Below are 10408 nucleotides of genomic sequence, written 5' to 3'. Positions count from 1 at the left end.
AAGCAGAGGTCAAACAACTTTTCATTGTTTTGTGGATTTTAAGAAGGCGTTTGATTCAGTCTGGCACGAAGGTTTGTGGGCAGCTTTGGAAAGTATGAGAGTGTCAACAAAAATGGTAAGGGTGCTGAAAGGGCTTTACGAGGAGTCAACAATGGAGGTAAAGGTAGGTACAGAGCTGGGAGACTGGATCAAAGCGAGCATAGGAAGTAGACAAGGAGATCCAATATCACCATTACTGTTCTTAGCACTGTTGGAAAGAGCCTTGGAAAAAATGGATAATACAGATATTGAGGGAATCGACATTGGAGGCAGAGTGATAAGGGACCTCAGGTTTGCAGATGATATAGATCTGCTAGCATCTAGTGCTGAGGGTCTACAGATACTGATCGAGTTGACGTACGATGGTGGAAGAAACCATGGACTACACATCAACAGCAGTAAGACAAAGATAATGATTTCGGAAGCAAGTGGAAACAATGAATTCCAGATAGGAGCAGAAAAGCTCGAACAAGTGAACCAATTTATATATCTGGACAGCCTCATAACTGATGACAATAATTGTTCGAAAGAAATTGATAGAAGAATAGCAATCGCGAGAGGAATGTTTGCATCTTTGAAAGTAATATTGAAAAACGGTAATGTATCTACAAAAACAAAAGTAAAGATCGTAGAAGCGTGTGTGTTTTCTACATTGATGTATGCATGTGAGGCTTGGACGTTGAAGAAAAGAGACAAAGACAAACTGGAAGCATTCGAGATGCATTGTTATAGAAAGTTGCTGGGAATCAGTTGGAGACAAAAGATAAGAAACGATGCCATAAGAAAACAACTTGGAAGACAAAAAACTGTGTATGAAAGTGTCAAGGAAAGAAAACTGGGTATCTTTGGGCACATCTGCAGAATGACAGACGACAGACTGATCAAAAAAGTACTGATGAGAAAGAGGGACTGGAAGAAAAAAGTTGGAAGACCTGTGAGGAAGTGGATGGATGATATCACGGAATGGACGGGGGTTGGAACATTGAGCTCAATGAAGATGGCGAGGGAAAGAAAAGGATTTTGGAGAGATAGAAGAATACCATCGGCCTCAACGGTCCCTTAAGGGATTACAGAGGATCATTGAATGAATGAATGAATGAATAATAATATACATAAAATACACAGTTACATATGTAATTAACATTAGTTATTAAAATCAAAATTTTGTAAAAAATCACGAAATGAACGAAAATTGATAATTTAAACAAAGATTAAAAATAAAAAAATCGAAAATAATTGTTTCAACTGTAAAAATTTCATCGAAGAAGTGGGGATAAGTCGTCGGCCAGTCCATCTTGGCAATGCTAACTATCAGTTTCACTAATTTATTTCTAATAAACGAGCTAATTTGCTGTTGTTGTTGCTGGCCTACGTTGTTGTTGTTGGCCGAATGTTGTGTTGATGTTTGTTGTTGTTGGGATGATGAGGATGTGAGCAACTTATAGGCAGTTAGTCTGATCAGAGATTTTTCTTCTGAGGTTCTATGATGTCTTTGTATCGAATTCTTGAAGGGAGGAAATAAATTAGAGTTGAAAAAAAATTAAAATAATAATAAAACATTAATAATAAAAATAATGATGATAAATAATTAAATATTAATTATTAGTGAAAATAATAATAAATAATAAAAATGAATTAGTGCAAAACCTCGAGAACATTGGCACAGAACATGAGCATAAGTTCATTGAATGTGTACGAGATGTAGATGACGCATAATTCCCAGGTGTTGCTTGCGGTTGAAAATTTCATCAAAAAATCCCCTTAAATTGATATATTTATTATTTTATTATAAACTAATATTTCATAATAATGGCCAACTTAACCAACAAAGATTTTTTTATTTAAAGTTTAAATTTCAATTTTTATATAATGACGCATCAATTCAATAATTATATTAGCAAATAAAATGAAATCAGCTTAAGAACTGTCATCAACTTTTGCTTCTCTAACCAACATAAGCCTGACTAACTCACCTATTTCTTTTTTCTTTGCATTGTCAGTGACTGGAGAATAGAACTCCATCAGAAGTTTCTCCAAATCTGCATAGGAAATACCTATTCTTTTTTCCAACTCTATCAAATGGTTCATATCAGTTGCCTGTTTCAACGTTTTGGTGTTTTTAGTTAGAAAAAAGATTATGTAATGGTCAGTTTATTAAACTTTTTATGAATGGAAAATGAGTGAGATATGTGAGCGATCAGCTGGTCAAACCACTGACAGTCACAGCCAGCAAGTCAGATCAGTCAGAGCAGCCAAATTTTTAAATTACTGAGTTGAGGCTTAAGACAGTTACAGAGTAATTAATTCACAATTTTTTAGATAAAAATTGACTTACCATTTTTTATGAAACAATAAAGCCAAACGCGAAAAATTATTATTGAAAAGATATCTGTTTAGTTTAGCAGGAACAAAAATAATTATTAAATTGAATAAATGAAAAGTGAACCTGGTTTCAAGAAACGCGATGTACTGCTCCTATTGAATTGTATTTAAAGAATTGATCTATAGTACTAAAACATGCGAGCTACTGGCGAGGCATTTGAGTCATAAATTCATTGCTTACGTTAAGACCGTTTAGGATGTAGTAAGAAAAATACAATAAAACAATTCATATAAAAAATTACACGACCAATCCGATTGAAACCAGTTGCTTGCGAAACATTTAGTCAGAAATAAACTCAGATTATCAGATACACGGGCTCAGTTCTTTTATATTATTTTATATCGATGAAAAATAATTAGAATACACTGAAATAGGTGATATTTAAACGGATATTATAAACAAAACCACACCTTGACACCAAACAATGAATAAACCCATAAAACATAAAATTTAAAAAATCCTATTACAACAAATGTTAAGGAAGAATTTTAAGAAATTTGAAAAATCAGATCAGTTGAAATCAATTCTGGGGCCGTCATCATTCCATTCTCCAGTTTCCTCGCTGTTTTCAGTGATTCCCATTACTTTGCTATCCTTATCGGAGATCACCACCACTCGAATTGTGTTAGTGTATCCCGACCCAGCTTTCCATCCAGTAACCACAACGATCGGTGTACCAGACTAGGCATGTGTGAACATTTTAAGGTGTTATAAGTTTAAGAGCAATCGACTGAAAAAATTTCAAGTATGTTTAAACAAAACGCTTTATAAAGTAATGGTCTCTCGGTTATCAACTCAGGTGTCGGTAAAACTTACCCGGATGATATATCTCTCAAAGCCGGTTTTTATCGCCAAACCGATTCTTTTGTCCATATCGTCAACCCATCTTGCTTCTCTCGGGGCAGTGTAGTGCAAGGTCATGACCCCTCTGAATAAATGTAGCTGACGGGCCACCTTGTGAAATTTTAAAAGTTATAACTCCACGTCAATCATTTTACTAAATCATAAAAATGCAACTTTGTGATGAAAAATTGCAATTAGGGAAGTACTTGGGCATCTCTGGTGACCGCAAGAATGGGACATCTCGGCCTGTAGGCACTCATCAACATGGCCGACCTTCCAGAGGTGGTCACAGTGATGATGGCTACAGCGAGGCAGTTGATAGCGGCTTCAACTGCAGCCAGGGCAGTAGTGTGAGTGACATCTGTTGGGCGGGGCGTCAACATGCGTAGATCTTCAAAGAGCTGCTTGTGGTACACAGCTGCCTCTGCTTCTTTGGCTATCCTGTGCATCGTCTCAACTGCCTTTGTGAGAAATTTAATTTCAAATTATTTCAAAATAATCTGATAAAAAATGTTTTTTGTATCCATTTCGTTGACGCACTTGCAAGGGGTAGAGTCCCTTGGCAGTTTCTCCAGACAACATAACGCAGTCAGCTCCATCCAGGATGGCGTTTGCAACATCACTACTCTCAGCTCTCGTTGGCCGTGGCTTCTTAATCATACTCTCCAACATCTGTGTAGCGCATATGATCGGCTTTCCTGCCCTGTTGCACCTGCCTATCATCATCTTTTGAGCTAAGAACACCTTTTCTGTTGGAATCTCAATGCCGAGATCACCTCTGGCTACCATTATTCCGTCCGATTCTTCCAGAATTTCATCAAACCTAATTGAAAAAACAATTGAATGATTAAAAACTAAAACTGATACGATTAAAATTGAGAATATTTTGCAGTGGTTGGCCATGATGAGCTAAGTTAGTAAGTTAAAATTCAAAGTATCTGGAACATTAACTGACTAGTTGGTTTATAAAAATTAAAACATTTATAAATTCAAACAAATCCCGACCCAAATTTGGTACCTTTTAACGCCTTCATGGTTCTCAATTTTAGAAATAATTTTGATATTTCTGCCCGCGGTACCAAGGACCTCTCGTATTGTTCGAACCCCGTCACCACTCCTGATGAATGAGGCGAATATGATGTCCACACCTTTCATCCAAATTAATTATTTTCACCAATTTTAATAAAAATTATTACTAAATAAATAATATCTATATCATTCACAATTTTAATAAAAATTATTACTAAATAAATAATATCTATATTATCCACAAATATTATTACTAAATAAATAATATCTATATTATTTACAATTTTAATAAATATTATTACTAAATAAATAATATCTATATTATTCACAAATTTAGTCTAAAAAAATCCACCGTTTTCAACTCCAAAGAGTAGATCTTTCTTATCCTGCTCTGAAACTGCTGGCAAATCAACGGGAGTTCCTAGAAAATAATTCCAAATAATATTTATTACAATTATGATAACATAATTTCTAATTTCTAATTCATAATTAACATAATATAATAACATAATTTCTGAATAATAAAAATAATTATAACCAGGGAGGTTGCAGCCCTTCTTGCTACCGACCCGCCCGCCATTTTCGACCTTGCACTTCAAGAAATCCACACCTTTCTGTAGCACGACCAGTGAGATCAGGCCGTCGTCGATGTAGACTTTCTGAAAGTTTGAAAAATTATTATTAACTATGAATTATTAAATAAATATAATTATATATTATGATTAATTACTTAATATTATCATCATTGCTGTCGTTATTGACTACTTCTAATAATGCTACTGCTGCAGCTTCTACTACTACTACTGCTGCTGCTACTACTAGTACTGCTGCCTCTTATTGATATTATTATTATTTATAATAATATAATTATAATTTATTATTATTGTTATAATAATAATTTTATATTATTGTTATAATAATAATTTTTCAATCACCTTCCCAACGTCGACGACTTGGATGATGTTCTTATAATCCACCCACAAGTTATTCTCGTCGCACTGTTCCTTGAACTCATCATTAATCTGTTATCATTTTTGATAATTAATATAAATAAAGCGCTAGATAAAGCAGCTTTTGTAGCGCTTCATCACAGATACATCCTGAAAAACAACGAATCAAAGACAACAACACAATATTAAATACCGTTATGTTAATTTCCTGTCCCGTTTTTAATTCGGCCTCTTCGTTGACGCCATATTTAATAATACCCGTCCTAATTTCTGGACCCTTGGTATCTAATGCTAATGCCACTGGGGTCAAAAGTCCGAAAGCAGCTTCACGAACGTTCGCGATTGTTTCCTTGTGGTATTCATGGGTACCGTGCGAGAAGTTCATACGAGCCACGTTCATACCCGCTCCGATCATCTTCTTTAGCATCTCTACTGTTCTGTTGTTTGTTTGTTTGTTTGTGTGTGTGTGTGTGTGTTGTATCTGTATGTGTTGTGTCTTTGTGTGTCTTGTGTGTGTGTGTGTGTGTGGTTGTTGAAAACATTTCCTCTTCATAATCACACATACCGATACACATATCGACAAGTGACAGCAGCACATACCGATATGAAAAACCTCACACAAAATGTATATACTGACGCAAACAATGAACACACACAAACACGCATACGGAGACAAAGGAAACATACCGACAAGCCGGTCCGATAGTGCAGATAATACTCGACATCCTTCTAACATTCGGCGGACTGTCGATATCAAGATTGCAGAGGGATTCTAACCTCGAGCCTGCATAAGCGGATTGAAGTTGCTGCTCGTACGATCCTTCCGTCATGAAAGTCACCCCTGATGACCAGCTGGGCACGCTCAGCATGCCGATCTGCGGGGATGAACCGATACCGATACCGCCTATTTTTGCCATCACTGTTTTTGTTGCAGTTTTGAGTTAGGAATTATTAGGGAGAGGAAAAATTTTGAGAGCTGGGATGTATTAAGATATGTTGATGTAGGTTCGTATTATTCGTTAGAAATTCTTTTTTTTAATGTTGAGAGTGAGTTCGTTGTTGCTGTAGTAGTTGTTGCTGTAGTTTTAGTTGTTGTTGTTGCTAGATTCGAAATGATGAACAAAAAATTTAACAAATTTTCAATCGCAATGATTAATTCAAAGCAACAACAACAAACCAACTACACAACTACAGTTGAGACGTACGTGTTCGGTGCAGTTGCCTGACTGACTATCAACTGATGAAAAACTTTTCACGGAATAAAAACGTACATCCATATACAAACTTCCTATGCACATACTTACGCATGTATGTACATATATATTTATTTTTCTTATTTTTTTTTTTTACATTGTTTCTTCATAACTGATGTTTGATACATCAATGAATACGTACTATACATGCATTTGCAAGCCGTATTGCGCGTATATATATATATATATATACATATATATATATGTATGTATATATATATATCCAGTGCATACACGGATGCTGACGATGTTTACATCTTCATCTCATTAATATTCATGAATTTACACTAAGGACATTTGAAGGTCGAGTTAGGTTTTTTCAAGAATTATTAATTTTTTTTATCTTGTTTTAATCTCAATTTTGTTTAGCTGTTTAGTTTTCTTTCGCTGTAGTTTTTCCTGAACTTGGATTTATTTTTTCTGGTGAGTTTTTGTAAAGTGAAGCGCTTAATAAATTGAGAAGTTTAATAAATTAAAAATTAATTAATAAAAAAAACAAATTTGGCTTTTTAATTCAAGAATTTTTCAAAAAAAAAAAATAAAAACCGTACTACAGCCCAACTCTTATTTTCAAGAGTTGCGTCATTCAGCAATGTAAACAGAAATACTACTGCAAACGATGATATTTATTTATTCATAATTATCTAAAAATGAGTTAAAATATATCTTAAATTATGAGAGATCAAATAGCGACGATAAGTAGAAAAAATTATTTTTTACGAAGAATGATGCTCCACAAAAAAAAGGTTATAAAAACGTGATAAAAACACCGACGTAAGTCACGATGAATAAGTCTCATATTAAATAAAAATAAATTAATAAACATTGCAGGATTGTAAAATCAAGGGGTATATAAATATATATTATATTACATATATATGTGTGTGAGTGTTTGTGTGTGTTTGTGTGTGTGTGTGTGTGTGTGTGTGTGCGTTTGTGTGATTGACAGATCAGATTTCGAATAAATGAAATAATGATTAAGAACCATGGTTAAACTTTACGAAAAAAGTTGATAAATTATATCATATACATATGTATATGATATATATATATATATATATATATATATATATATATATCATAACAGTATCAATGTTATGTGTTTATATATATATATATATTATATATATATATATATATATATATATATATATATATATATATATATATATATCTGAGCATTATATAAAAATAATTTGCACTTCTGAAACATAACTAACTACTGATCAACAACTATTTTTTTCTTGAAAAAAAAATCCAAAAACTTTTTATACTTTTAAAAATATATAATCTGAAACAAAACGATTTCTTATAAATAATTTCAGCGCTAGATGAATAAATCAAGGCCTCATCTTATTGGCTGATTAATGTAATGACGTAATCTAAGCTCTTTCAAATCTTTCTTCTTATAGACTGATTGAAGTAGCGGCGTCATCGAGACAAACTCTAATTGGTAAGTTGAATTTATGACGTATTCAGGGTTTTTTTTAAACCTCTACTCCTATTGGCTGATCAGAGTAATGACGTAATTTGCCGGGAGTAAACCTGTTTTTGAACCTGATTCCACCTCTAGCCATTCACCTCTCAACTGCCTGATGACTTTCACGATATCATTCTTCAAAGTTTTGAAACAAAAGAACGAAATGGAATATAATTTTCAAATTAGTTTTTATTTAATGTCAAAAATACGATAAATTATTAAAAATGAATTGAGAATTTGAGACCTTCTTGACGGAGATTTCAGATGGGTACTGCGCTAAAAAGTCGTACATTACAACGCACTTCTGCTTCGTTGTCCTAGGAACAATCTCTTTAACCTTCTCAACCTAACGACATGAAATGAACCACAGATAAATACGATTTTTAAACAAATGTATCCAACCTAATTATCAAACGATGCGATAATTATATTAAAAAAAAAATAATTGAAAGATACCAAAAAATTGAAAATTGATTGCCTAACTTGAATATAGTTTATGGGTACGAGTCCTTTCAAGCCGTTCAACTCGGCATCTATCCAATTCTCGTCAACTTTTTGCAATATCTTCAATCTATCGCCTCTAGAGAATGATAACTCGCTGATGAATAAGTTAATAGGTTATGTTAATGAGATCGATTATGCTAATTAGAATAGGTCAGTTTTGAATACATTATGCAAATATCATGCCTGGGGTAGTGGGCGTGGAAATCGTAGAGGGCTAGAGCGTATAGTGGAAACTTGTCGGCTGTTGTTTTTATGTTCCTGTACCTGCTATGATTATAATAATTGTAATAATAATTATAATAATAATAATTAATAATAATAATTATTAACAACTGAAAATAACTTTGAAAAATTACTCGTTCTGAAGTGAAATTTTTTCGAAATTCGCCAACTTATTCCAAAAAGAATCATCGATGTTGTTGTTGTTGTTGATGTTGTTGATGTTATTGGTGCTCTCAGTGTTGCCACTGCTGCTGTCGTTGATGACGTCATCAACATTAAAATCGTCAACGTAATTATTAAATTTGTAATCATTCAAGTCGACACGGAGCAAGTTGTTGTTGCTGATGTCGCCGCTGCTGATACTGCTGCCAACAATCTGTTCATTTAGCTTGACGCTACTTGGCCTGATGACTTTTCTGAAGAAGTTGTTCATAAATACAATGAAAAAATTCAATATAGAAAGGTTTTACTTGTTAAGTAATCAATTAATTAGTTAATTAATTCATTCATTCATTCTTTAGTTCATTCTTTCATTCACGCATTTTTGATAGATAGTGCTTAAAAACTAACAATTTTGCAAGCAATTTGTTGTCGCTTTGTTGTTGTTGTTGAATATTTGCATCGTTGTCGTTCTGTGACTTGAATGAACGAATGAACGAACGAACGAATAAATGAATGATTAAAGGACAGATGAATGAAAAAATGAAAAATTACTAAAAATTATTGATAGATTGATGGCAGTTAGATGAATGAATAAATGAACAAAGAGAAGTATGATTCACTCATCATCATCAATATAAAAGACGTTGATAGAGGAGATAGAAAATAATATCAGTAATAATAACAACAACATTAATAATAATAATAAAACAAAACTATAAATAGCTCCTGGAAATTTCTAAACGTAGGTTGGTCTGTTAGCAGTTGCTGATACTGATCATGGTAATGATGATGTTGTTGTTGTTGTTGTTGCGGCTGGTGTTGATAACGATAACGAGCGGATGATGATGATGATGACGACGACGATAACGCTGATGATGATGATGGTTTTGTTGTGGTTGCTGTTGTCAGCGCTAAATCATTTTTATGAAATGGCAGAGAGCCAGTTCCGTGGTCTGTGTTAAAAATAGGATCGCTGATGTTACTACTGCTATTATTATTATTATTATTACTAATATTACTGTTGTTGTTATTATTATTATTATTGTTGTTTTTATTATTATTGTTGTTTTTGTTATTGTTGTTAATATTAGTAGCGTTTCTAGGATTACACGAAAAAAAATTATTTATTGATAAATACATCTGTCATAAGCATCTGGTTTGTGAGAATTATAAACAAAAATACGAACCAAAGACATACATACATACATTCATACATACATACGTTTACGTACAAACATACATACAAACAAACATACCTACAAAAGGATAAATATATAAAGTTGTCGTGTTAATAGTTTTGCGACCGAACTTAATAATATAACCTTTTGATTCGTAGAGATGCGAATGCTGTTGTTGCTGATGTTGTAGTTGTTGTTGTTGATGATGTTGTTGTTGTTGTTGTTGTTGCTTTTCTTCTTCTTCCCGTTTAAGTTGGTTGTGAAGTTCTATAAGTTGTTGTCGAAATTGTTGTTTATGCTGTTGTTTTGGTTGTATTTTCTTAAGAACAGATCTATAAAAGAATTTTGTAGAATTTATACATACG

The 10408-nt window shown here is 33.1% G+C and overlaps 2 protein-coding genes across 2 annotated transcripts in view; both read right to left on the bottom strand.

Annotated features, from left to right (window-relative positions):
- Positions 1 to 2932: 2932 nt before the first annotated feature.
- Positions 2933 to 6074, bottom strand: HELRODRAFT_78298 (hypothetical protein; the record flags this gene model as incomplete). Its single annotated transcript, XM_009018803.1, has 10 exons — positions 2933 to 3103; positions 3239 to 3376; positions 3472 to 3726; positions 3806 to 4088; positions 4284 to 4413; positions 4647 to 4715; positions 4833 to 4953; positions 5230 to 5316; positions 5438 to 5681; positions 5932 to 6074. The coding sequence occupies 10 exons, from the start codon at positions 6072 to 6074 to the stop codon at positions 2933 to 2935; spliced, it is 1641 nt and encodes a 546-aa protein (XP_009017051.1).
- A 796-nt stretch (positions 6075 to 6870) lies between these two features.
- HELRODRAFT_172137 (hypothetical protein) overlaps positions 6871 to 10408 on the bottom strand; it is a gene marked incomplete at both ends in the record, with an annotated part of 7844 nt that continues 4306 nt past the window's right edge. The window contains 6 exons of the mRNA XM_009018802.1: positions 6871 to 6917; positions 8043 to 8112; positions 8222 to 8323; positions 8461 to 8575; positions 8647 to 8745; positions 8874 to 9119. Of these exons, the coding sequence (XP_009017050.1) occupies positions 6871 to 6917; positions 8043 to 8112; positions 8222 to 8323; positions 8461 to 8575; positions 8647 to 8745; positions 8874 to 9119 (679 nt within the window). The remainder of the gene's footprint in view (positions 6918 to 8042; positions 8113 to 8221; positions 8324 to 8460; positions 8576 to 8646; positions 8746 to 8873; positions 9120 to 10408) is intronic.

This window comes from Helobdella robusta, assembly GCF_000326865.2.
Source record: "Helobdella robusta unplaced genomic scaffold HELROscaffold_22, whole genome shotgun sequence".
NCBI classification, from domain to species: domain Eukaryota; kingdom Metazoa; phylum Annelida; class Clitellata; order Rhynchobdellida; family Glossiphoniidae; genus Helobdella; species Helobdella robusta.
Note: the sequence above shows the minus strand (reverse complement) of the source record. Positions and strands in the feature narration are given on the sequence as shown.